At 37.6% G+C, this 27,530-nt stretch overlaps 1 protein-coding gene across 1 annotated transcript in view; it reads right to left on the reverse strand.

Annotated features, from left to right (window-relative positions):
* The window catches only part of PLPPR5 (phospholipid phosphatase related 5), a 189,886-nt gene extending 168,273 nt beyond the window's left edge, over window positions 1–21,613 (reverse strand). Inside the window, exon 1 of the mRNA XM_074188240.1 lies at window positions 21,321–21,613. Within this exon, the coding sequence (XP_074044341.1) occupies window positions 21,321–21,557 (237 nt within the window). The 5' untranslated portion in view covers window positions 21,558–21,613. The remainder of the gene's footprint in view (window positions 1–21,320) is intronic.
* Between the last annotated feature and the right edge of the window lie 5,917 nt (window positions 21,614–27,530).

Genomic DNA, 27,530 nt, shown 5'->3' on the forward strand with positions numbered 1-27,530 from the left:
TGTGCAGTGTGGATAGATAGAATATTGGGCCTGAAGTAAAAGACTCATCTTCATGAATTTAAATCTGGCCTTATGCACTTATGAGCTGTGTGACCATGACAAATGAGCTGTAGAAGGAAATGGTAAGTATCCCAGTATCTTTTCCAAACAGCAACACAACAACAAGCAAAAAACAAAGGTCAATGAAAAGTCAGATACAACTGAAAAACAACTCAACAAGAACAGCAATGTGAAAACATAGTGATCTTTTCATAAAATCACAGTAACGATAACAAGCATTTAAAATCAGTATTTTCAAATATCCTAGAAATTCAGCATTTGTTTTTAATTTTCAAATAAACATTTTCTTCTTTAGTTAAACTCCTTTAGTTTAACTAATTCTAATATGACCTTGTCACACTACCATCCCCTCAGCTTTTTGATGGTCTTGCTTTGTATCTTCTTTGTATCTTCTTTTCATCATTCTAGCTTATCAAAATCTTTCTCGGTCCAGTTTATATCATATAAAATACCAAATCTCACTTTCAGTCAGTGAATTGAAGTACTTATGAAGAATCTACTATGCTCTAGCACTTTGTAAAGGATTGGAGACACAGAGGCAAAAAAAGACCCTCATCTCAAAGAACTCACAGTTCACAGTCTAAGGAAGGAGATGGGGAGACAACATTCTGTTAGCTGTGAACAGAATACGCATATACACATATGTACATTTATACATACATATATATATATAATATAAATAATTATAGATTCAGTTATAAATTGGAGATGAAGATATTTATTCTTCATTCTTGAAGAATACTATGACATCAGGGAGGTGATGCCATGGCAAGCAGGTGAATTAGATCTAGTGAGGGGGTGTTGTGACTTAGCACAGCCTCTCTTTCACCTCCAGAGGCCAGATATGAATCTGGATGACTAGAGGTGGCCCTGCCTGGATGGGAGGCAATTAGGATTAAGTGACCTGCCCAAGGTCACATAGTTAGTACATGTCAAATGTCTAATGCTGGATTTGAACTCCAATCCTCCTACACTCCAAGGTCAGTGCTGTGTCACCTAGCTGTCTTTAGTAAATTAGGGATAATCTCAAAGGGAATGTAGTAAAATGAAAGAGGACTGGGACAGGCTTATTGATGAAGATATAACTGATATTTGAGAGAAGAAATCAAGCAGAAATGAGAATAGAGAATATTCAGGTATGGAGGAGAGTCAATGGAAATGCTCAGTTAGAAGATAAAGTGTTCTTTGCCAGTAACAGCAAGGAGGTCAGAATTGATGGAACACAGAATACATGGTGCACTATAAAAGATAAAACATCTGAAAAATTAAGTCAGTTGAGGGTTTTGTATTTGATCATGAGGCAAAAGGGAGACACTGGGATTGATTCAATAGGGGTGACATAGTCAGACTGGTACTTTAGGAAAAATGAAGCTGACATCTGAATGGAAGATGGAACAGAGTGGGTAGAGTCTTAAGGCAGGGTGAAAAAGACCACTGCAGTGTTCAGACATGAGGTGATGAGACTCTGCCTATACTAGAATGGTGGTAGTATCTGAGAAGAGAAAGAAGTGCATGTGCAAGAGATTTTAAAGAGGTAAAATATTGGATATGAGAGAGTGAAGTTAAGAAGTCAAAGATGCCAATTAGGTAACAAGCTATGGAAACTGGGAAGATGGTGATGTTGAGAAGAGTGGGGAGGGGATAGGAAATATTAAGTTCATGTTCAATTTAAAATATTGTCAAGACATCCAGTTAAATATGTTCAATAGGAAGCTGGAGATTTGAGACTGGAGGTCAAGAAAGAGTTTAGTGCTGGATATTTTAGAAGTCAAGGCTCTGTTATTTGAAAATTTGATAGACAAAGCATCTATGTCTTCAGTCAACTAAGCCATTATTAAATATTAATGAGTACTACAACCAGGAAAGAGACCTCAGACATTGCATTAGATACTATTCCTTAAGTTTATAAAACTACATTAATAACTACTCTTTGGGTCTGGTTATCTAGCTAGTTTTAAATTCATATAACTGTAGTATCACCTATACCTTGAGTTTCTTAACCTTTTTTGTCGACTTGCGGCCAAGATGGCAGAGACACAGTTCTAAAGTCTCCTGATCTCTTCCCCATCTATCACATGAAACAAACCTCTTAAAAGAAAGCCGAACCAGGAAACCCAGAAAGAAAAGCCAGGAGAGGAAGATCTACCTCAGGATTTGTCTCCTGCAGCAGCCTTGGCTGAGTACCGGCAGGTGAGTCTGGGCTCCGAGGGAGACACAGCCTGGGATCAGCCAGATTAACAGCTGAATTGAAACCTGGAGTCTGAGGGCCCGAGAGCCGGACCTGCTGGATCAGCAGTGGGGCTGGAGGAAAGGGGCTTGGGTCCATGGGGAAGCAGAGGCGCTGGTGTTGGTGCTGTCCCCCTGGAGTTCGGGGACCAGGCTGGGGGAAGTATTCTGGTGAAGGAGAATGGCAGACACCATCCCTAGGCTTCTCGGGTCTGAGAAACTCTGAGGGCACGTCTCCATTGCACAGAGGCCTCTCCTCAAACAAAGGCAAATTACTTCTGCCTCAGGCCCAGGTGTGTGAGCAGAAGAACCAACCCAGCTGAGGAATCACCTCAGGCCAGGGTAAAGGCCACCATTGATTGAAGGCAAAAGAATTCAATAGTTCCAATTCCTGCCTTCCAGCAAAGGGAGAAGGCCTTTCAACCAAGGTCACAGACACTCCAGAGAGGGCAACCAGAACCTCCTACTGGCCAGCCAGAAAAACTGCATTCAGTAAAACCTTCAGCGATCTCAAGCCCAGGTGAACCAGCCCCCCACCCCCAACTCAAGGTCTTAGCATAATGAAGAAGGATCAGCGGAAAGGTGGATCCATAGAAAAATTCCTGGAAGAGAAAGACCCCAACTCAGAGAGACCTGGAACCTCTGAGGAGAATACAATCTGGTCTCCAGCACAGAAAGACTTCCTTGAAGAAATAAGGAAGGAGCTTAAAAATTTGGGGGGGGAGACAATTAATACCTTAGAAAGTACAATTGGACAAACACAAAAGGAGAATAAATCTCTCAGATCATCAATTGGACAATTACAAAATGAGAATAATTCTCTCAGATCCTCAAATGAGCAAATGGAAAAAGAAATTAATTCCCTCAAAACCTCAATTGGTCAAATGGAAAGCTCTTTCAAAAGTAGAATTGACCAATTGGAAAAGAGTTGCAAAAGGTTAATGAAGAAAACTCCTCCCCCCAAAAAATAATGGAGTCTACAGAAACTAATGACTCCATGAGAAAGCAAGAATCAGTTAAACAAAATCAAAAAATAGAAAAAATAGAAGCAAATGTAAAATACCTCATCAACAAAACCACTGACCTCAAGAATAGATCGAGAAGGGGCAACCTAAAAATTATAGGACTTCCTGAAAACATTGAAGAGGAAAAAAAAAGCCTGGACTTAATATTACAGGATCTAGTGATGGAAAACTGCCCTGATATAATGGAATCAGAGGGCAAAGTAGTTATTGAAAGAGTACATCAATCCCCACCAGAAAAAAATCTTAAAATGAAAACACCAAGGAATGTTGTGGCCAAACGGCAGAACTATCAGATAAAAGAGAAAATCCTGCAAGCAGCCAGAGACAAACAATTTAAATATCAAGGAGCCACAGTAAGGATCACGCAGGACCTGGATGCATCAACTTTAAGGGATTGAAGGGCCTGGAATGAGATAATTTGAAGAGCATGGGAGCTTGGAATGCAGCCAAGAATCTACTTTCCTGCAAAGATGAGTCTTCTCTTCCAGGGAAAAAGATGGACATTTAACGAAATGGAAGAATTCCAAAATATTCTGATGAAAATACCAGAGCTAAACAGAAAATTTGGACATCAAACAGGAGGTTCAAGAGACACATGAAAAGGTAAAAAAAAAAGGGGGGGGGGTGGTAAAAGGAAAAAAATGCAATCCAGTAAGTTGAAACTGACTATATCCCAGCATGTTGGGGGTGGGGGGGAGAGACTCTCATAAATCCTGAGAAATGTAACTCTAACACAGAGAATATACCTAGCCAGAAATGATGGACATCCATGACCTATCCATGAGACTGCTATCTAATGGGATGTAACTGGCTTTAACCCCACTTGGGAGAAAGACTCTAATAACCCTCAGGAATTTTGATTCTATTCAGTAGAATATAGTGAACTAGAAGGGACAGACACTCAGAATTTTCTATGACCTAGATAAAATGATCTAAAAAAACTACACTACCTCCCAAAAAAGGGGGGGGACAAGAAAGAGATGGGAGGAGGGGGGGATTGAATGGGACAAATCTCATTACACTAAGAGGTACAAAAAAAACCTATGGTAATAGAGGGGAAGAAGGGAGCAGAGGAGAAACACCTGAATCTTCTTCTCATCAGATTTGGCTAAAAGTCAACCTACACATACTCAGTTAACTTATAAAACATCTAACCTTCCAAGTATTAAAAGGGGAAAAGGGGAAAAGGGGAGGGGGGATGGAGAAAGGGAAGGGGAGTGGGGGAAATAAAAAAAGGAAGGGAAGGGAAAAGGGAAAAAGGGAAAGGGAAAAGAAAGGGGAGGGTGTGATATAGGAGGGCAAACACACTGAAGGGGGTGGTATTCAAAATCAAAATACTGGGGAATATGGATAAAAGGGGGGGAAAGGGGGGAAAATACAAACAGAGGGAAGATAGCACAGAGGGCAATAAAGAATTAGTAATCATAACCTTGAATGTGAATGGGATGAACTCTCCCTTAAAACATAAGCAAATAGAGTGGATTAAAAACTGGAATCCTACAATATGCTGCTTGCAAGAAACTCATTTGAAGCAGAGAGATACATATAGAGTAAAGGTAAATGTTTGGAGCAAAATATATTTTGCCTCAGCTGAAGTAAAAAAAAAACAGAGGTAGCAATCCTTATCTCAGACAAAGCAGCAGCAAAAATAGATAACGTTAAAAGAGATAAGGAAGGAAACTTTATCCTCCTAAAAGGTACCATAGACAATAAAGTCATTTCAATATTGAATATATATGCACCCAGTGGGACAGCACCCAAATTCTTAGAGGAGAAGCTGAAAGAATTACAGGAAGACATAGACAGCAAAAGTCTACTAGTGGGAGACCTCAACCTCCCGCTATCAGATCTAGATAAATCAAATCATAAAACAAACAAGAAAGAAGTTAAGCACGTAAATAGATTGTTAGAAAAATTAGATATGGTAGGCTTATGAAGGAAACTGAATGGGGATAGAAAGGAATATACCTTTTTATCTGCAGTACATGGAACTTATACAAAAACTGACCATGTACTAGGACATAAAAACCTAATGATCAACTGCAGAAAGGCAGAAATAGTGAATACATCTTTCTCAGATCACAATGCAATAAAAGTCATATGCAATACTGGGCCAAGGAGATACAGACCCAGAACAAATTGGAAACTGAATAACCTCATTTTAAAACATGAGTGGACCAAAAACCAAATTATAGAAAGAATTAACCATTTTTTCCTAGATAATGAAACAAGATACCAAAACCTATGGGATTCATTCAAAGCGACTCTCCGGGGATATATCATAGTTCTAAATGCTTACATGAATAAATTGGAGAAAGAGGAAATCAATGAACTAAACATGCAACTAAAAAAATTAGAGAAAGAACAAATCAAAAATCCCCAATTAAATGCTAAATTAGAAATGCTAAAAATTAAAGAAGAAATAAAATGAAAAGCAAAAACAAACTATTGAATTAATAAATAAAACCAAAAGTTGGTATTATGAAAAAACCAATAAAATTGATAAGCCTCTGGTCAATTTGATTAAAAAAAAGAAAGAAGAAAACCAAATAGCTAGTATCATAAATGAAAAAGGTGAACTCACCACCAATGAGGAGGAAATTAAAGTAATAATTCAAAATTATTTTGCCCAACTCTATGCCAATAAATTTGATAATCTAAGTGAAATGGATGAATATTTACAAAAATATAAATTGCCCAGGTTAAATGAAGAAGAGATTAAATACCTAAACAACCCTATCTCAGAAAAAGAAATTCAAAAAGCCATTATTGAACTCCCTAAAAAAAATCTCCAGGGCCAGATGGATTCACAAGTGAATTCTACCAAACATTTAAGGAACAATTGGTTCCAATCTTATATAAATTCTTTGGAAAAATAGGGAAAGATGGAACTCTGCTGAACTCTTTCCTATGAGACCAACATGGTACTGTTACCTAAACCAGGAAGAGTTAAAACAGAGAAAGAAAATTATAGACCTATTTCCCTGATGAATATAGATGCAAAAATCCTAAATCAAATCTTAGCAAAATGACTACAACAAGTCATCACTAGGATAATACATTATGATCAAGTAGGATTTATTCCAGGAATGCAGGGATGGTTCAATATTAGGAAAACTGTTAGTATACTCAATTATATCAATAACACACCTATCAGAAATCATATGATCATATCAGTAGATGCTGAAAAAGCTTTTGACAAAATACAGCATCCATTCCTATTAAAACACTAGAGAGTGTAGGAATAAATGGACTGTTCCATAAAATAATTAGCAGTATCTATCTGAAACCATCAACAAGCATTATATTCAATGGGGAGAGGCTAGAGGCATTCCCAATAAGATCAGGGGTCAAACAAGGGTGTCCATTATCACCACTACTATTCAATATTGTATTAGAAATGTTAGCATCAGCAATTAGAGAAGAAAAAGAAACTGAAGGAATTAGAATTGGGAAGGAAGAGACAAAACTCTCACTCTTCCCAGATGACATGATGTTCTACCTAGAGAATCCCAAGAAATCATCTAAAAAACTACTGGAAACAATTAGCAATTTTAGCAAAGTTGCAGGTTATAAAATAAACCCTCATAAATCCTCAACTTTTCTATATATGTCTAGCAAGAAACAGCAGGAAGAGCTAGAAAGAGAAATCCCATTCAAAGTAACCTCAGACAGTGTAAAATATTTGCGAGTCTATTTGCCAAGACAGACTCACAATCTTTTTGAAAACAATTATAAAACACTTCTCACACAAATTAAATCAGATTTAAATAACTGGACAAATATCAACTGCTCATGGATAAATAGAGCTAATATAATAAAAATGACAATTCTACCAAAACTAAACTATCTGTTTAGTGCCCTACCAATCAAAATTCCAAAAAATTACTTTAATGAGTTAGAAAAAATTGTAAGTAAATTTATATGGAGAAAAAAAGTCAAGAATTGCCAGGAGCTTAATGAAAAAAAATGCAAACGAAGGTGGCTTAGCACTAGGAGATCTAAAATTATATTATACAGTCATCAAAACTGTTTGGTATTGGCTAAGAAATAGAGTGGTGGACCAGTGGAATAGACTAGGTGTAAAAGCAGGAGAGGATTATAGTAATCTGCTGTTTGATAAATCCAAAGAGTCCAGCCATTGGGATAAAAAATCCCTCTTTGATAAAAACTGCTGGGATAATTGGAAGTTAGTATGGAAGAAACTTAGATTAGACCAACACCTCACACCTTTTACCAAGATAGGATCCAAATGCTTACAGGACAAAGACATAAAAAACAATATTATAAGCAAATTAGAAGATAAAGGACTAGTCTACCTGTCAGATCTATGGAAAGGGGAACAGTTTATGACTAGGGAAGAGTTGGAGAACATCGCTAAAAACCAATTAGCTGATTTCGATTACATTAAATTAAAAAGCTTTTGCACAGATAAAAACCAATGTAATCAAGATCAAAAGAAAAGTAGTAAATTGGGAAACAATCTTTACAACTAATGATTCTGACAAAGGACTCATTTTTAAAATATAGAGAGAACTGAGTCATATTTTTAAAACAAAAAGCCATTCCCCAATTGACAAATGGTCAAAGGATATGCAAAGGCAATTTACAGATGAGGAGATCAAAGTAATCCATAGCCATATGAAAAAATGCTCTAGATCATTAATTATTAGAGAAATGCAAATTAAAGCTTCTCTGAGGTACCACCTCACACCTCTCAGATTGGCCAGTATGACCAGGAAGGGTAATGATCATTGTTGGAAGGGATGTGGGAAATCTGGGACACTATTACACTGTTGGTGGAGCTGTGAACTCATCCAACCCTTCTGGAGAGCTATTTGGAACTATGCCCAAAGGGCAATAAAAATGTGCATACCCTTTGACCCAGCAATACCACTACTGGGTCTATACCCTGAAGAGATGAGGAAAAAGGGTAAAAACATTAATTGTACAAAAATATTTATAGCAGCCCTGTTTGTGGTGGCAAAGAATTGAAAATCCAGTAAATGTCCTTCAATTGGTGAATGGCTTAGCACTGTGGTATATGTATGCCATGGAACACTACTGTTCTATTAGAAACCAGGAGGGATGGGATTTCAGGAAAACCTGGAGGGATTTGCATGAACTGATGCTGAGTGAGATGAGCAGAACCAGAAAAACACTGTACACCTTAACAGCAACATGGGAGTGATGTTCAACTTTGAAGCACTCGCTCATTCCATCAGTGCAACAATTGGGAACAATTTTGGGCTGTCTGCAAAGGAGAGTACCATCTGTATCCAGAGAAGGAGCTGTGGAGTTTGAGCAAAGTACAAGGACTATTCCCTTTAATTTGGAAAAAAAAACAGATATCTTATTGTCTGATCTTGTTACCTCTGAGAATTCTGTTCTCTTTAAGGATATGATTTCTCTCTCATCACACCCAAATTGGATCAAGGTAAAACATGGAAACAAAGTAAAGACTGATGGAGTGCCATCTGTAGGGTGGGGGTGGGGGAGGGAAGCAAGATTGGGGGAAAATTGTAAAACTCAAATAATATCTTTAATTAAAAAAAACCTTTTTTGTCTATATTTTGTAAGCCTTTGACATCACAATGAATCTTTTGCCCACATTTGTGGAATTTTCCACATTTGCGAGATTTGTTGCCTTCATCCATGATAGAAGGAAAAGTTAAATTTCAGCAAGAAATTGATGAAAATAGGGATATGGTTTTTCCCACAAATAAGTTCATGGATGCCCTGAAATCTATTCATGGATCTAGGTTAAGAACTTCATGTATATTATGTCTTCATCACCTAAAATATTTGCACTGAACAACTTTGGGAAATGCTTTGATAAACTACAAGTATATGAAGATTATGGAATTCCTTTATTCATTCATCTAATGATAATATAATTTAATGATGCTGTCAAAAAATAAGACATTTCCCTGGTATGGCTTTTTCTTTTTGAAGCCAAGCACATCCTTAGTGATCACTTCTTCCCATCTGAAATGACTGTAAGTCATTTATCAAAAATATAATGTATAATTTTACCATAAAAAAGTTGAACTCATTGCTTTCCAGTTATTTCAGATTCCCACATCTATTTTTGACAATGGGACAATATTTTCACATCTTTAGCTTTTCTCAAATCTCCCATCTTTCATAATTCTTCAAAGATCTATCAACAGCTCAGCAAACATCTCTACATGTTCTTTGCCTTTCTTAGGACATAGCTCATCCAGAGATAATAGCTTGAATTTATTGAGTTCAACTAGACACATTCTTTTATTATTCAGTTCCTGTTTAGATGAACATTATAGTTGAATAGGTGAGATGGCCATGAGTCATGTAATAACACATATTCTGAAGAATTCAAAATAAGCATCATTCAGCTAGGTGGTGCAGTGGATAAAATGCTTGGCCTGTTATCAGGAAGATTAGAGTTCAAATTGAGCACATCACTCCAGTATCTTTGCCAAGAAAAACCAAACAACTGGAGTCATGAAGAGACAGAAACTACTGAAAAATTACTGAACAGTAAGAAATCACTCAGAAGAATAAAAGAGAAAAAAGATAGATGTAAGTAAGCTATACTAACTAACAACTACCAATAGGAATAAGAGTAAAGTACAATATGAAAGAAAAGCATGGCTGAAAATAATTTTATCAAACAAGAAAAGCATCAAAGAATTAGAGAATCTCTATGTTCCAAGAAAACTCAGAGACAATAAGACTAATCTCGACTTAAATAATAATCTTCTCTACAATATACCCAGCAACAGATTATTCAGTCTTTGATAAAGACTTTCAATGAAGGGCAAACAGCTACCTCCTAAAGACAGTCAGTCAATAAACATTAATTAAATGTTTACCATGCACCAGGAACTATACCAACTACTGGAAATACAAAGAAAGGGGAAAAAGACAGTCCTCTCTCAAGGAGTTCATGATCTAATGCAAATAACTATGCACAAAGTATATTTGGAATAAATTGAGATAATCTTCAGAGGGTAAAGAGGAGATATGGTTGAAGTATTACAAAAAAATTTTAAGTGCATTTTTCTTTCATTTGTAGATTAGGGAAGGCTTCATAGATGAGGTGACAGCTGAGTTGGGAGAGAAAGTTTTCAGCAGATAGAGATAAAAAAAAATAAAGAAAATAAAGAAATAAACTACAGGCACAAGCTTTGACCTATAGGAGATCACAGACATAAAAGAATACAGATAGAGATTGAAGAACAGCAGCTATTAATCCAATTTGATTGGAATTTCATAGTACAATGAAAGGAAATAATGTCCATAGATTTAGACCCTGAGGGAAACTAAAAAAAATGGATAGATGAATGAATGAATGAGTGAGTGAATAATTTAAAAAGACTAAATACGTTAAAAAGTACTTCCTATATACAAGTCATAGTATTAAGTACTATTAATATTGGGAATACAAATAGTACTGAGAATACAAATAGTAAAAAGCAAGACAGACCCTACTGGCTTCTTTCAAATATCAACTTAAATCTTACTTTTGCAAGAAGCATTTCCCCGACCAACTTTGAAATTATTTCCACTTTATCTTGTACCTGTCTGGTTTGTACATAGTGTTTGTATGTTATCTCCCCCTGCAGAACATGAGCTCCTTGAAATCAAGACCTGTTTTGTCTTTCTTTGAACTCCCAATGCTGACAACTGGCCTCCTATACAGAAGGTCATATATTCTATTTAGAGAAAACAACACATTCAAGAGGATAAAACTACAGGATAGATGAGAAGGCTCCAAAGTTGATCCAGGGTCAAATAGTAGTGTCTGGGATTTTGCAGGACTTAATAGTTGAAAAGATAATAAAGACTAGAGACCCTTAGGACACAGTGATTGGGTCGATGGTAGAGCTTAATAGTCCTCCATTTTTCTGGAAGATTGGTAGTTGATCCACATTGTAGGAACGGCCATGTCAAATACAATTACTCCAAATGTGGTCAAAGTGATCCAGGGGTTTGGGAATTATTGGAGAAAGTTTGGACCTTCTGGTAGGTTTTCTCACCTGGGAGTGGTATGGGGGAGGGTGGAGGTACAAAAAGTAAAAAGGGAAAGGTAATTCTTTCTGATAATTCTTCCTGCTTAGGATGAAATTTTGATGTCCCAGATGTCAGAAGGAGGAAAGAAAGTACTTCTGGTAGTAACTCCATTTTACAAATGAAGAAACTGAGGATCAGAAAGGTATGGATTTTGCCCAAGTTTTCTTAGGTTTAGTATTTGAGTTCAAATATTTTCATTCCATATCCAGCTTTCTTATTATTATTTTGCATTGCCTTGAAAGGCAGATTAAAACTAGATTTTGGAAGATATTAAATAAACGTAAATAATTGATGTTTTTGCAAGAAACAATCAAGATTTATCATTTCTTTAAAGGGTAAGGGGACTTGCAGAATAAAGAGAGCTAAGAGGATCTGGGAACAATGATAGCCATCTGATGTGGGGAAGGGAAGAAAAAAATTATATAATAACTTCATTATATATTTAAAAGTAGTAGCAATTTGTACCTCATAGATTTGCAGTTTCATGTAGAATTATCTTTTTATTATACTATGTATGAAAATACTTGGTTTTTCCCCATAAATTAAAGATAAAATAAACAAAATTTTAAAAGAACTAAAAAAAAGGCCTGGGTTGCAAATTTCTCTTCTGATGTACTGATTAGGTGACTCTGAACAAGTCATTTCAGTTCTGAAATGACACTCTATCAAATAACACTTCTGAAAATAACACTCTATAAACTGAAGAGCAGAGGAAGGAATTCCCTACAAGATTCAAAAGATGAAATGTTAATGGATACCTCTCTGTGCTTGGGAAACATATTTTTGGCAAGCAAATGAAGTATACAGTTCTGGGCACAATTTAAAAAGAATATTGGTCATTTGGAGAGCATCTGGAAGAGGGTAATCAGGATGAGGAAGGGACTTCAGTCTGTGTTATCTAAAGAGGAGATTAAAGACTTCTAACAAGCAGAAGAAATAACTTGGTGAGGGAATGAAAACTGTATTAAACTATTTGATGAAATGATATATGGGAGCATTTGATTTATTCTGTTTGACCCTAGAGGGGAGAACCAGGAGCAATGAGTAGAAGGCACATATGTTCAACTTAATTTTGATGTTAGGAAAGCATTTTCTAACAATTAAAATTGTTCCAAAATGGGGTTGCCTCAAGAGGTGGTGAAGTCACCTTGAACATTGTCAAGGAGAAGCTGGATGATCACTCACTGAGTATAATTTTATGCTCATTCCTTTCATATAAGGATGATTTTTAAGGGTCACTGTGGTCTTTCTACCTCTAAATACTCGATTCTGAGTTAACCAAAGGGTGGTACTTAAAACAATAACATTTTAAGCTTGAGTAACTGGGAAGAACCTCTCAACAAAGGGATCTGTATGACTATAAACAAGTTTCTGGTCCTCTAACACTCTTTACTCATTTATAAAATGAGAAAAATATTACTTGCCTCATATATACATATACACATACATATATATATGCATATATGTATATATATATATATATATATATATATCACAGAGGTGTTGGCAGCTAGTGGATGCAGGGATGGAATGTTGGACTTGGAATCAGGAAGACTCAAATTAGAAACAGACTACAGACACTATGTGACCTTGAGAAAGACCCTTAGTCTCTTTCAATCTCCATTTCCTCATTTGTAAAATGGGGAAAAAAAGAGAACCAACCTTACATGATTACTGTGAAGATCAAATGAAATAAAATGCTTAACATACTTTTCAAAGCTTAAAACATTATATTGGGGCAGCTAGGTGGTGCAGTGGATAGAGCACCAGCCCTGGAGTCAGGAGGACCCAAGTTCAAATCCTACCTCAGACACTTAATAATTACCTAGCTGTGTGACCTTTGGGAAGTCACTTAATCCCATTGCCTTGCAACCCCCATTTATATATATATATATATATATATATATATGTTAATTATTATTATTGGTGTGAACAAAGAATATTTCTAAAATTTTTTTTATATAAATTAAGGTTGTTATTATGGCCATGGTTCACTCCAGAAATTCACAAAAACTATCAACAAAGGTCTGAAAGAAGTTCTCTAACTGATTGACATTGTCTCTTTGGCTCTGTGCCTTACTCTTAGTTATATTGTTGAATAGCAAGTACACTAGAGATAAAGTCATAAAAGCTGTCTGGATCCCTTTCCTCGTGCTGTACTCTTCAAAGACCACATTGTATTTACTTATATGAATGTTTCTGTTCTCATTCTTCTTCTATCTGTACTCTTCCATGCCTCAACTCTTCACCCTGATGCCTCAATTCATTCTTGAAATTCAGTTTGGAAATAATCCTGCACCCCCTTCATCCTCTCCACATGATTGGATGACTGCTCCATTTAAGAAGGTCATCATGTCTTCAGTCTTCTCCAGGTTGATCTCTGAACATCTCTGTTATAGCCTGCTGGCACCTCCTCCTCTATCAACTTGTTTTAAATGTGGTTGCTGCCCATTAAAATGTAATCTCTTTAAGGGCAGGGACTGGCTTTCTTTCTATTTGGTACAGTGCCTTGCATATATTAATTCTTTCTAAATGGTTACTAATGTTAATTTGCTGGATCTCCCAGTAGAATAAAATTTCCTTATATACCTAATATGGAACCTGATGCATGATATATGATTAATAAATATTTGCTGAAATGAGTGAATGAAGGATGGGGTCCAAATCCCTACTTTGGCAATTTCTTCCTGTGGGAATAACCTTGGATAAAATACTTAACTGACCTCAATTTCCTTATTTGTAATATTTACAATTTAGACTAGATCATCTCTAAGATCTCTCTACCTCTAACTATGAACACAGCTTTGAAAAATGCCTCTCATTGTCCTTAATTTTTATTCAGCAAGATAACTTGTTCTGGACTTTTTCAGCAATTTTTCCTATGATAATTTATATTCTACATGAGGGAGGAAAGAATACCATAGGGAAAGGAACACTGACTTTTCAGTTATTATAAAGTCTGTGATGTAACTGAGATATTCCTAAAAGCAAAAACAAGGTTCACTACTAAACAAAGGGACATAATGGTCTAATTAGCAAATCTCATATATAGAATGCAGGATAAGAATTAAGGTCTAGAAGAACCTTAGAGGTTATAAATAATGAATCTAGAGCTGGGGGAGATCTTAGAAGTTATCTAGCACAATTATTTCTCTTAACAGTTATAGACATAGAGGTAGAGAATGACTAAATGATTTGCTTAAGGTCACAGTAAATGGAAATACCTATATTTCAATCCTATTAAGAAATAGTATTTTTCCCCTCTGAAGTACACAAATCTAGTCTAATCTCATTTTACAAATGAAAAAACTGAGTCTTAGAAAGTGTATTAACTTGCTTTAAGTCACAGAAGGAATAAGTGGTGGAAAAAGCAGGATTAAAATGAAGACAGGAAAAAATGTAGCCTCGTGGAAAAAGTTGGATTTGGAGACAATGAAATTGGTACTGCCTTACCTGTGTAAATCTGATTAGACATCTAAGGTACATTCCCATTTCAATCATTCATAATGTAGGCAACTAGTTGGTAAGTGGATTGAGTATGGGACTTGGAGTCAGAGAGACCTTCAGAGGCTTACTAGTCAACTGAGTTCAGGCAAGATATTACTGTTTCAGATTCAGTTTCATTACCTATAAAAGAGGGATAATAACACCACCTAATGCCTAGGATTGTGTCTCTGATCAAATCACATAACCTCTCTCAGAGTCAATTTCCTCATCTGTAAAATAATGCTAATATAGTTCATTATAATTTATTCTTCATAGATGTGAGAAAAAATATGATATAATATTTGTACTTTGAAAGTCTTACTCTATTAAGGCTAGCTTTTCATTATTAATTTTCTGATATATGATTTATAAGTCCTCTGATTCCAAATCCAGCACTTTCTACTAGGACCATTTCAAACAACAGGCATTCATTAAGCATCCACTATGTACAAAATACAATACTTAGCATTAAGTTTATAAAGATAAAGATTAAAGAATTCCTAAATTCAAGGAACATATATTCTGCTAAAAGGATAATGCGAGGCCATCAGAAACTTCTTCCAGGGCTATGAGTTCACTAATAGGTAATTTTTACACTTTTAATGATGGGGAAGAGGAAGCAAGAGAGACCTGCCATTCTGGAAAGTTCAAGTAGTTATGAGATACCATGGGAATTTCCTAGGAATTGCCTTTACTGAGGAATTGTTACTCCAGATGCAGGATTCCTAACTGTCACTTTTTCTCCCAGTAGTACTACCCAAACCCTTGGAATTACAGGAACAGGTGAAACAAGAGTAATTTCCATTTCATCCCACTAGCTCTGAGTGAGGAAGGCTTTCTTGGATGGGCAGAGAGTTAGAGGAGATGGAGAAAGGTGCTACTCATAAAAGACCTACTTTACCCTATAATAATTGAACCCTAATTAAGTGCAATTATTTTCCAACACTCTATAATAGTTAAGAGAGGAAAGGAGACAGAGTGGAAAAGAGGGTGGAAGAAGAAGAAGAGGAAGAGGAAGAGGAAGAAGGAGAAGGAGAGAGATAGAGATAGAGAGAGATGAAGAGTAAGGTAGGAAGGGAGGGGAAGAGGGGTGGGGAAGAGAAAGTAAGAAAGAGAAAAACAGGAGATAGGGATGAAAGAGAGAGAGGAGGGAGAAACAGGAAGAAGGGGAGAGTGAAAGAAACAGAGAGATCTTTATAATTTGATTCTTATAACCACGCTTTGAGGTAAGTGCATTTATTATTGTCATTTAAGAGATGAAGAAATTGAAGCTGAGAAATGATGAGTGGTTTGCTCTGTGTCACAGATGTAGTGTTTGAAGAATTCAAAACCCCATCTTCTGAAAACCAGTCCTGTGCTCTATGCACTATACAATACTGCCTCAATAATATCTCCTATATTCATTGCACTGTTAGATGTTGAAGATGCAAAAATGAAAAATGCTCCAGTTCCTATAATCATATCACTTTTACTTACTAGAGGGCATAACATGAAGGAAAGAACACAAGCTAAAATGGGCTAAGTCTAAGAGTTCAAACAAGAGTGAAAAAGAAATTGGAGTCTTTCTCTTATTAAATACCATCTAAAGAACACTGAAACCAGTTGGATGATGGTTGCCAAAAGTCACCATGTGTGAATTCCTTGGAGCAGAAGGTATGGTTCTCAACAAGATCTTGCATTCTGATGAGGATTCTGAGACCCCAAGTTAAACTGATGTTTGAATAAAGTAATTTTATCCATAGCAGACCTCATATGTGAAGAATCCCTCCTTGCAAAGAAGAATTCCACTTGTTCCCCAGGCAGTACAATAAAAAGAATGACAGAATCTGATGATTGGGAGAGACCACAGAGATCCTCTAGGTTGGCCCAAAGAACAATGTTTTGAATTGACCCTGATTCCTAGGAAGCTCTGTTTATATCAGCTAAATATTGATAAAACTCTCTATAGTTCTTCATTTTGCCTTCTGGGGCACAGAAAAACACATATAATTAGGAATTCTTTCATCTCTGTCCTTATAAATTCAATGCTAAGTCTTGTGTCTTGTACATAATGGATGTTTAATGACTGCCTGTTGATTGAAATGGCTCTAGTAGAAAGAATGCTGGATTTGAAATCAGAGGACTTATAAAGTGGAAGCACTTCATATGCTTGCTTGCAGTCATAATACCCTTAAGTCTTTATATTTAAACATCCCCAGTTCCAGCAACTGATCTACATCTAGATCTAGAACCTTCTTAAGGCCCTTCACCATACTGGTCATTTTTCCCTGGATATGCTTTTTTTTTTTTTGCAAGGCAAATGGGATTAAGTGGCTTGCCTAAGGCCACACAGCTAGGTAATTATTAAATGTCTGAGACCGGATTTGAACCCAGGTACTCCTGACTCCAGGGCCGGTGCTTTATCCACTGTGCCACCTAGCTGCCCCTTAACTCCAATATTCTTAATAAAATATGGCACCCAGCACTGAACCTAATATCAAGGAAGAGTATGATGTGAACAGAGAACACTGTGACTAACCATGGATGATAAAGGCAATTTCATCAATAAGAATTAAACAGAACCTGTGAAAGAGAAAACAAAGTTTAGAGCAGTGGTGTCAAATTCAGAAACTGAGGTCCCCTAATCCATACATATGGTTCCCCTGCCAGTCATTATTTACTTAGAAAACTATATATTAACATTATCTGTGTTTTACTATTTTAAAAATTGGTTTGGTTAAATATATTCCAATTATATTTTAATCTACTTTTGACTATGTCAGGAGTATTTTGAGTCATAGTATAGAAGTACAGACCAAGTTCACATCCTTCCTCAGGCATGTATTATCTATATGACCATTCACAAGTAACTTAATCTATCTGATTCTCAATTTCTTCATCTGTAAAATCTGAATAATACTAATAATACTCAAAGTAACTACAACACTGTGCTCCCAAAGTCCTAGCTATTCAAATTTAAACCTGCACCTTGGGAACATTCTATATCTATGTTATCATCATCATCATCATCATCATCATCATCATCATTGTCATCATCCTCAATATAGACCCACAGATATACATGCACATATATATGCACATATACATATATGCATGTGTGTATCTATGAAGTGTTTTATATTTTTCAAAAAATGTCTAAAGAGAATAGGAACTGAATCTATGATTTCATTTTTATAGGGAACTCCCAAAGGAAGAAAATTTCTCTAACAATCAAGGTCAGTTTGTCCTCTGTGATGTGGAGTATAACTATCTATAATTAATGATGGCTTTTTGATGTGCCTTTTGCTTTTAATGAGTAGATCAAGTTAAATAGTCAATGACTACTTTTACAGTATTTATAATGCAAGTCATCTAAGTAACAAAATCTAAATTCCAAAGCAATGTATGACTGATAGTGAATTTTTGATGACTTTCTCTTCATATCTTAAAAAAAGAAATACTATTTAAAAATCTATCTAATATGAATGAATTTCTATTTAACTTTGTAATTTATATTTCTCAGAAGTGTGCAAAAAGTCTACTGCTGATAGTGAGGGTTAAGAAATCTTAGTATTCCAGAGTGAAAGCTAGAAGAATTTTTCCTAAAGATGTCTTATTACTACAGTCCAGGTGACAAAAGATAGAGAGATCAATGGAACAAAGGGTTATTCATTTTCTGTTGACCTGAAGTAATTAGAATCTCAGATCCAGAAGTTGCCCTCAAGATCATCCACTTGTAGGCATTCCATTTTACTGATTAGAAAACTGAGGTCTTAAAAAGTTAAATCTAATGTGTGTCCAAGAGTTAATGAGTAGGAGACTAGGCTTCAATCCTAGTTTTCTGATTCTAAGCTGAAGACTCTTTCTACTACACTACACTCTAAAAGAGAATGTTTTTATGTGAATTGATTTTGTCACCATTTTAAAACAATGACTGCTAAAACCTGAATTCATATGGATTAGAGTCATTGATTTTTACATTATTTAAAGAATAAAAAAGAAATAAAAAATTAGAATTCTTTCCTCCTTCTTCCCAAATCTATAGAAGGCATCTTTCTTCAATGAATACTGGGGGCATAGAAGAAGAGTAGCACAACTTAATCTAGAATCCTCCTTCACCTTCACAACTGAATCTTTTCCTTACAATTCCTTTCTTCTCTTCAGAATTAGTCACATTTCCCTTTCCCCACCTCCAACACACCACCACCATTCAAAGAGATGCAAATAAGATGAAAAAATTATATACACTGTCTCATCATGCTTCAATATCCATCTTTTTTACCTGTTTTTGAGAGAGTGCCCTATGCAAAGATGAGAACAAGCTAGAACTTTGATCTAAAATGATGCCAATTATTACATATAACCCCTAATCATGGATAAATTCCCGGGGCCTGGAAAGCACTTGAATTAACATACTGAATAGACATCGCCTGGCAAAGAGTTAGTCACTATCGATTATGCCTATATCCAAGCTAGTGACCTGGAAGCAACAAGGTTTTTTTTTTTAAATCCCCTGACAAATCCCTGAACTATTCATTCCCCTGGAAAATATGTGCCTGAAAAAAGAGAAGCTTTACAAAACAAGCATACAAAGATGACCAAAAGTCCTAAAGTAACAGAATGATTTTCCATCCTAAAGTCAAAAAACAGACTGAATTTAGAGTCTATGACACATTCTAGTAAATTGGCAATATGATAAAAAGCAAATGGCAATAAAAGTTTCTAGTGGAAGGTATATTAGACTATGAATCATTGTGCTAGAACTCAATGTGAAGTCATAATCAGGAGAGTACACTTGATAGAAAAAAAAAGAAAAAGTTATTTTCAAGGAATATTTCCCTCAAATTTTTTTTGATCAATACCTATCATAAAGAGATAATCTTTTCCCCAACTTAATCATGTCATTATGTTCTTTCACATTGTTTTATAGCCTAATAATTTGTGTATTTGTTTTATTCTTCCCTTTCCCTCCTTGAAGGCTAGTTCAAAGTCATCTTCATCATACTATTCCATTTACACCCCACAAAGTACCATAGTAGACACTCAACAATTATTTTATGAATCAGAAACTTCTATTTCAAAACATTTTTCTGTATTATGAGTTTATAAATTCATAGCATCTACAAGAAAATAAAAACATATAAACCTTGGAATCGTGTTTGTACATATTAATTGCAGAGAACAGAAGTTCTTATCATTTGATATTACAATGTGCACATTCAGAGATTCTCATGAAAGAACAAGAGGAAGGCCTCTACTGCCCTGGGAAGTGCCTTTGTAAAGGGCTTATGGGAAAGCATGGACAAGAATGACACAGGATGACAGGTGGGGAGGGGTTTCAATCAGCTTTGGTTCAAAGGGTTCAGTTTAAATAAAATTAGGATTCAGTTAAGTTCAGCACGTCCATATTCAACTCAAGTTTCCTCTTGCCATCTCCATTCATTTTCTAATCTTTTTGACATCTGATGAAATGCATAGGTCTAAAATGCCTGCATGATGTGTATGTTTTTTTACAAAGAAAATAACTAATAATAACTATTATTGGAGTTAACTAACTTTCTGTTCATGAATATATTTCTTGTAAATATAAAAAATAGCAGCAAATATCTATGCATATTTAGATTCATTATGTACACATCTGAATGTAGAAGATACAAGGGTCTAGAAATTAAAATTGCCCACTGGAATTCTAAATAAAATTGCTAAACTAAAAATGATTGAAGATGTTTGATAAAATAAATTGCATAAATAGAAATCGGATGCTCTCTTAATTTCAAAACTCTTTCTCCTTTCCTTCCCTCTTTGCACTGACTTTTCCCTCCAAACTAGGGATTTTCATATCAAGGTTAGTCACTTTTTTTCCCTTAAGGCACCGATGGTCGCTTAGTCCCATTGATACTTTTTTTTTTCCAATTCTCACCATCACTCCAGTTAAGCTGTTTAATATTGGGAAGGTTAGTGGAAGAGGTCTATCTAGGTGACCAGAATGACAGAAGCAAGAATGCTTCCCTTCTCCTCCGGCTCATCCCATCATCAGTCCCCTTCCCCCCCCCCCCCCCCCCCCAGCCACCACAAGAACCCAGAATCCTGGGAGTAGCAAGACATTGCCCAGGAGAGGGTCGAAATGAAAATTCCTAGTGAAGATTATGATTTTCCCTTTTCCAACTCTGTTCCCTCCCCCTCTTTCCTGACTATTTGCCACCCCCTACCCCTTCCCACAAGGAACAGCCATCAGCAGCCATTGTGGGGGTCTGAAGGAGGGAAGACTTTGCTCCCCCGATTCACAACGGGCCCCCCACAGTCCCCTCAAAGAGTGTTCTCTGGGGAAGGGGTTTCCAACAAGTTGAAGAAACTTAGAAGGAGATGCTCGCACACCTCGGGGTGTTGGGGGGATGGGGGGAGGCGAGAGTCAGAACCGAGGAGAAGGGGAGGCAAAGGAGGGCGAGCGCAGCGGGGTCCCCAGCCGTCCCCCGCCCCTTTGCTTACCACCAGGACGGGGACCCCCGCAGCCAGCGAGTAGAGCAGCACGGGGGGCACGGCGCTGCTGTCCTCCGGGCCCGGGTAGGGCTTGCGGTAGGCGTTGTCGTTGCAGAAGAATCCCTGTACGTTGACGGTGAACGTGTCCGTGTACTCGAAGTAATAAGCCAGCATCACCGTCCCTGCCATGATCACCATCTGGAAATAAAGCATGCTGCTGGTGAGAGCCGAGGGGAGCCGGGGCATGTACGCCTCCCCGGGCTGAGCCGGCGGACCCGCGAGCCCCCCTCCCCGGCGGCACCAGCGGTGGCAGCACGCGGGCTCCGGGATGGCATCCACCGGGGGCAGGAGCGGCAGCAGGAAGGGGATTGATGGAGGTGGAGAAGGAGGAGGAGGAGGAGGAGGAGACGATGATGGAGGAGGAGGAAGGGGGGAGGAGGAAGAAGAGGAGGAGGAGGAGGAGGGGGCTCGCCCGGGGCAGCGCCAATGCCCTGGCTTCCGAGGCTCCCCACTCCCCGTCTGGGGAGAGGAGGAGGAGGAGGGGGAGGGGGAGGGGGTGGCAGGGCAATCCTCGCCGAGCCCTCCCCGAGGGCTATGGGCTCAAGCTCAAGGGCGGGGAGTCCCGGGCCAGCGGCAGCTGCGCACCGGCACCGGACCATTCACCCTGGCGGCCCCGGGTCAAGCCCTCCTGACCACCCGGAGGACGTGGCTGCAGCCGAAGAGGGCAGCCCTCGCGTGGAGGAGGGGGCCACGGGCGTGGGGGTGGGGGAGAAGGACGGAGATGAGATGAAGGCTGGGGGGCGGGAGCGTTGGGGGAGGCACGAGGGCTTGGGAATCCCCCCCCTCCGGTGAAGGCAACTAAAGGCAATCCAAAATTCACTGTTAAAATGGTTGTCTCTGCACTGTCTGGGCGCCCCAGCCTCGCAGGGGCAAGCGGTGCCCGAATCTAGGGGAGTTCCCAGGCAGCTGCGAGGGCGGGAGGAGCCATCTCTCATCGGCTCTCAGGCTGGAGCTTCCCAGACCCCACGAGGTCGTGGGCAAGAGCAGAGGGCAGGAGAGCTTCCGAGGGGGGCCCTAGGAAGCTTGCAGGAGCACTCTCTTCTGCCTACTGCGTCCTAGCAGGCTTGCATTCTTTAAAATCATCCTTCGGAGCCCCCGGCAGCAGCCGCAGGGCTGTTTTGCTTCCTTCCTTCTTGGTCTTCCTCCTCCTTGTTCCTCAAGCGCTTGAGATATTTGGCATTGCAGATTTCTGGGACCCTGAGATGATGCCAGCCCCCAAGGAAGGGAAAAACATTGAGAGGTTTAGCATGCTCGCTCTAAAGCAATCTGGCTTCCCGGAGTTTGAGAGAGAGAGAGAGCTGCGAGGGGATGCCCAGGTCTTAAAATGGGAAAGAAGAGGAAAATCATCAAGGCTCCATAGCTTTCCCTATTTATAAAGCTATGCATGTCTATTGGAAATGTTGTATTCACACGTGAAGCAATTAAAAACTACCTCTCTTCTTCCCCAGTACCAGCTTAATGGATCCAGACTGTTCAGCATAAAACAATGACCTGAAGTGGGGATGAAGCTTCTCGGAGATCCTTCCCAGAAGTGGCTCCATCTCACCCATGGGACACTTCAGTGGGAACTAAGGGTGGGCACCCAGACTTAATCTGAGGTCTCAGTTGTTTTTACTGAAACACACTTCCTTCTTGAGTCTCGGAAATGTTCATTCAACTCAAACATTCTAAAAGCACTGAATTTTCTTATAAGGTAATAAGGGTATTATTAAGCAAAAACAGCAACTTTTTTTTTTTTTTGCAAATGTCGGGAGGGGTTCCCCTCACTCCAGTTCGTTTTAGGCAGAGCTGCCTAAACAAATTTCCTGAAGTTTAGATCTCGCTATGACATGCCCCTTAATCACTAAACTCTGGGATCCCTATTGCTATTAGGAGTATCATTTCCTTCATTCTTCACAATCCAGTCCCTTCCTACCAATATATTCTACTTAAATATTCCTCCCTCCTATACACATCCCCAGATCTACACAAGATAAGTCATTTTCCATTGTTATTGCCTCTGCCTCACTGCCCTCATGCCACTTAATCCTGATGGTCTCCTATCCAGTCCTCTCCAGTTGTCCTGATCCATAACTGGTCACAGGACCCAGATGGTTCTGGAGGAGAAACTGAGGCTGGTGACTTAGCACAGGTCCCTATCACTCAAGTCCAATTCATGTCCTTGTCATGGATGTAATGATTCTGATGTCAAGGTGGTCTTTGAGAAGGAAGGATCACCATTACTCTCCCTCTTCGATTCTATCTCCTGGCAACCCTTAGCTTCCTTCAAGACTCAGTACCAGCACCAATTTCCAAAGGTATCCTTTCTATGCTAGTGCCTTCTTAATTCAAGGTCATCTAGTGTCTACTTTGAAAGTGTTTCATATATACCTCCATATTTACCTACGGAGGAGGGAGCAGCTAAGTAATAGATAGCTTCCTGAATCTGAATCCAAATCCAACCTCAGGTACTATGCGACTCTGGACAATTAATTTTTTTTTTTAGTTTTTGCAAGGCAATGGGGTTAAGTGGCTTGCCCAAGGCCACACAGCTAGGTAATTATTAAATGTCTGAGGCCGGATTTGAACTCAGGTAGGTACTCCTGACTCCAGTGCCGGTACTCTATCCACTGTGACACCTAGATGCCCCCGACAATTAATTTTCTTAACCCTATTTGCTTCAGTTTCCTCATCTGTACAGGGGGGAGAAGGAAATGATAATCCATTTTAGTATCTCTGCCAAGAGAAGCCCAAATGAGGTCACAAAGATTTGGATACCAATGAAACATGACTGAAATTTTACATATTGCCTCCTCTATCATGTAAGTTTTTAGAGACTCGGGGTTATTTCATTTTTGCCTGTGTATTTCCATTGCCTAGAACACTGGTTGATTGGGGCAGCCAGATGACCAAGTGGATAGAGCACCGATCCTAGAATCACTTAACTCTGATTGCCTCGAATCCAAGACTATCTCCAGTCAACCTGATCCCTGTCTGGCCACTGGACCTAAGGTGGCTCTGGAGAAGAGAGACTGATGACTTAGCACAGCACCCCCTCATTCAGATCTAATTACGAGCATGTCAGGGCATCACCTCCCAGATGTCTTGGTTTTCTTTGAGAACAAAGGACAAAACAACAATTGTTGTTTGATTGTCAAGGATTATATTGTATTTCTTATATAAATATAATTTTTATTTTAAGATGCTATGTGGCTTAAGTCTTGAAGTCATAAGCAGATGGGTTCAAGTCCTTCCTCTGACATAGATTGTCTGTCTGAATATGGGCAAGTCCTAGGTAAATCTCTAAAATTATAAATTACAGAATTGCCAACCAGCTTCAATGGAGGGAATCTTCATACCAGAATTTTTTATAGAGTTGAAACCCAGGTCCCACTTCCCTTCTCCAGAAAATACTATATCTCATAGCTCACACATTTCATCTTAAAAATATTTACTGAGCATATACTATGTACCTGACATTATCAGAATATGAATAATAAGCTCATGCAGTGGGCATAGCAGTACTTGAAAGAGATATTCATTATTGTATTATAGCAAAAGCACTACTTTGTGTGTCTGTGTGTGTGTGTGTGTGTGTGTGTGTGTGTGTGTGTGCCCATATGCGCATGACCTTGGGCAAGTCATTCACCTTCTATAGCCACTAAAAGTTGGGGAGGAAGGAAAAGAAATAGAAAGAAATGACACTCAGAACTGAACCTGGTGGAAAGATTAGGAATATTTGAAGCAGAGAATAGGGAATAGATTCCAGGTCTGAGGATCACACAACAAAAGGGGATGGAAAGTTGAATTTGGACAGCAGCTAATAATTTAGTTTGGTATAAGCATAAAGATCATAAAGAAGAATAAGTTGAAATAAAGTTAAAATTTTATTTTCACATAGATAGGAGACAGTTCGGTGGGAACCTTAAATACACTGCAAGGGTTTATAGTTTATCCTTGAAAAAATATTTTTGTTCAGTCTTGTCTGACTCTTCATGGCTTCCTTTGAGATTTTATTCAAAAGAGATGCTGGACCGGTTTTCACTTTCTTCTCCAGATCACTTTATAGATGAGGAAATTGAGGTAAACAGGATAACTGTCTTTTAACTCGGGGTTTTCTGATTCCAGGTCTGGCACTCTATTCACTACACTACCTAGAAACAATTAGGGAGTCAGTCATTTTTGTTTTCGTTTTTTGTTTTTGGCCAAACATACAATGTGGTAATACTTGCACCTTTCAAAAATTGTTCTGACATCAGAGTATGTAGAATGAATTAAACAGGTGAAAGACTAAAATCAAGGGCATCAATGAAGCTAAAACAGTGCTCAAGGTGGGTAGTGATAAGGGAATGAGGCCTGAACTAGAGTGGTGATATAGAAATGGATAGATATAAGTAGAGATGATTTAGATATGAGATATATATATATATATAGATATATATATATATATATATACATAGATAAATGTGTAAAAATAGAAATGGAACTTGAGATAGTTGTAGAGAAATATAGATATAAATACATAGGTACTGATTAATGAATTATTAGTACCCTGACTATTTAGCTACATTTTATAATCTGAGCAATATGCATTTTTCATATATTTTGTATTGCCGGTAGAGAGACTTACAGGGCTCCTTTCAATTAATTTAATATCCGATCAACTTCCATTATTTATATAAATGTAAATCTTACAAACATTGATTTTCTATATATATATATAATTAATTAGATGTTTTCTATGTTAAATACATTATATGTGAAGTATATATACTTTACATATAAAAGTTGTTGGCCCTCAAAAATATTAGTCCACCTCTGCCTATAAAAGAACAACAGTCAATCCACCCAAAGCAAATGAATGTTTGCATAACTTTTAAAGCTCTCTAAGGATGCATAGAGAGATTTTGTATTTAGGAGAACTAAATACAAACAACTGAAGGAACATTATACAATTATTTGGTGGAAAATATCTTCTCAAAATTAAAATGCTAGTGATTTAAACAGTCTATTTACTCATTTGTATTAAGTGTAAAATATTTCATTCCATATAATATGGACTTGGAATGGAATAATGATATCTTGTCTATGATTCTAGATGTTCAAAATGAAAGTAAAGTAGGACAAAGATCACTAAACTTGGAGTCAGAAGACCTAGGTTTGAAGAGTCTGGTACTTAGTGGTTATATGTTATAAGTCACTTAATTTCTACTGGCTTGAGTTTCCCAATTTTTAAAATGAGTATAACAATATTATACAATATATTCCCTAGAACTTTTATGGGAATCAAAAGAGATAATGTATATAAACAATTTTATATCCAACAAAGCATTATATAAATGTAAGCTATTACTATGTTTAAGTTTAGATTAATGTCATAAATGGTCTTATCTGATTTTATTCACTCAGTTCACTCCAAAATCACCACACTTCCTTTAAAAAAATTCTTTTTTCATCATTACTTTGAATTTCAGAAAGAAGACTACATAGTTAGAATAAATTCCATGTGTTTTAAAAGTTGCTATCACTTACATTTAGGGAAAATAATTCATGATTTAGGTTCAGAAGAGATTGGGGTTGGAATCATGCCTCTGACACTTTGTGACCATAGGCAAGACATTTTACATCTATAAACCTCACTTTTCTCATCTATAAAATGGGAGAAATGATATCTACAATTTGACACAGTGATGCTGTAAGGCTAGAATGAGGTCATATGTATAAAGTACTAATACTTGAACATTAGTACTACTTGAGTTTCAACTGCTATGTTAATAATTTTATATATATACATATATCATAATAGTATTTTTTTCTAGAAGAGTAGGGATCTTCTGCCTTCCCTCAAGAGAGAAACTAGTATAATGCCGAGCAGAGGATTAAAATTATTTTTTTCTTTTCCCAACACTGTCTGCAATTCACAATAGACTCTCTACCACATTTTCTGTCTTAAAACATGAATGATGGCAGATTCTCAGAGAAGTGGTATGAGAATAAGTGCTCATTTGCAATGTCCATTGAAATAATTACATCAAGAAACAGCTAATAATGAAGGCAGTGGACAAAGATGAACAGAGACAGCTCTCATCAAAATGACTAATTCACTGTCTCCAGACAGATAAATATGGAACATGAAAGGCCAAATGGAAACGTGAGGAACTAGATGCTGGAAGAACATTG

The sequence above is a fragment of the Macrotis lagotis genome, chromosome 5 (assembly GCF_037893015.1).
Source record: "Macrotis lagotis isolate mMagLag1 chromosome 5, bilby.v1.9.chrom.fasta, whole genome shotgun sequence".
NCBI classification, from domain to species: Eukaryota; Metazoa; Chordata; class Mammalia; order Peramelemorphia; family Peramelidae; genus Macrotis; species Macrotis lagotis.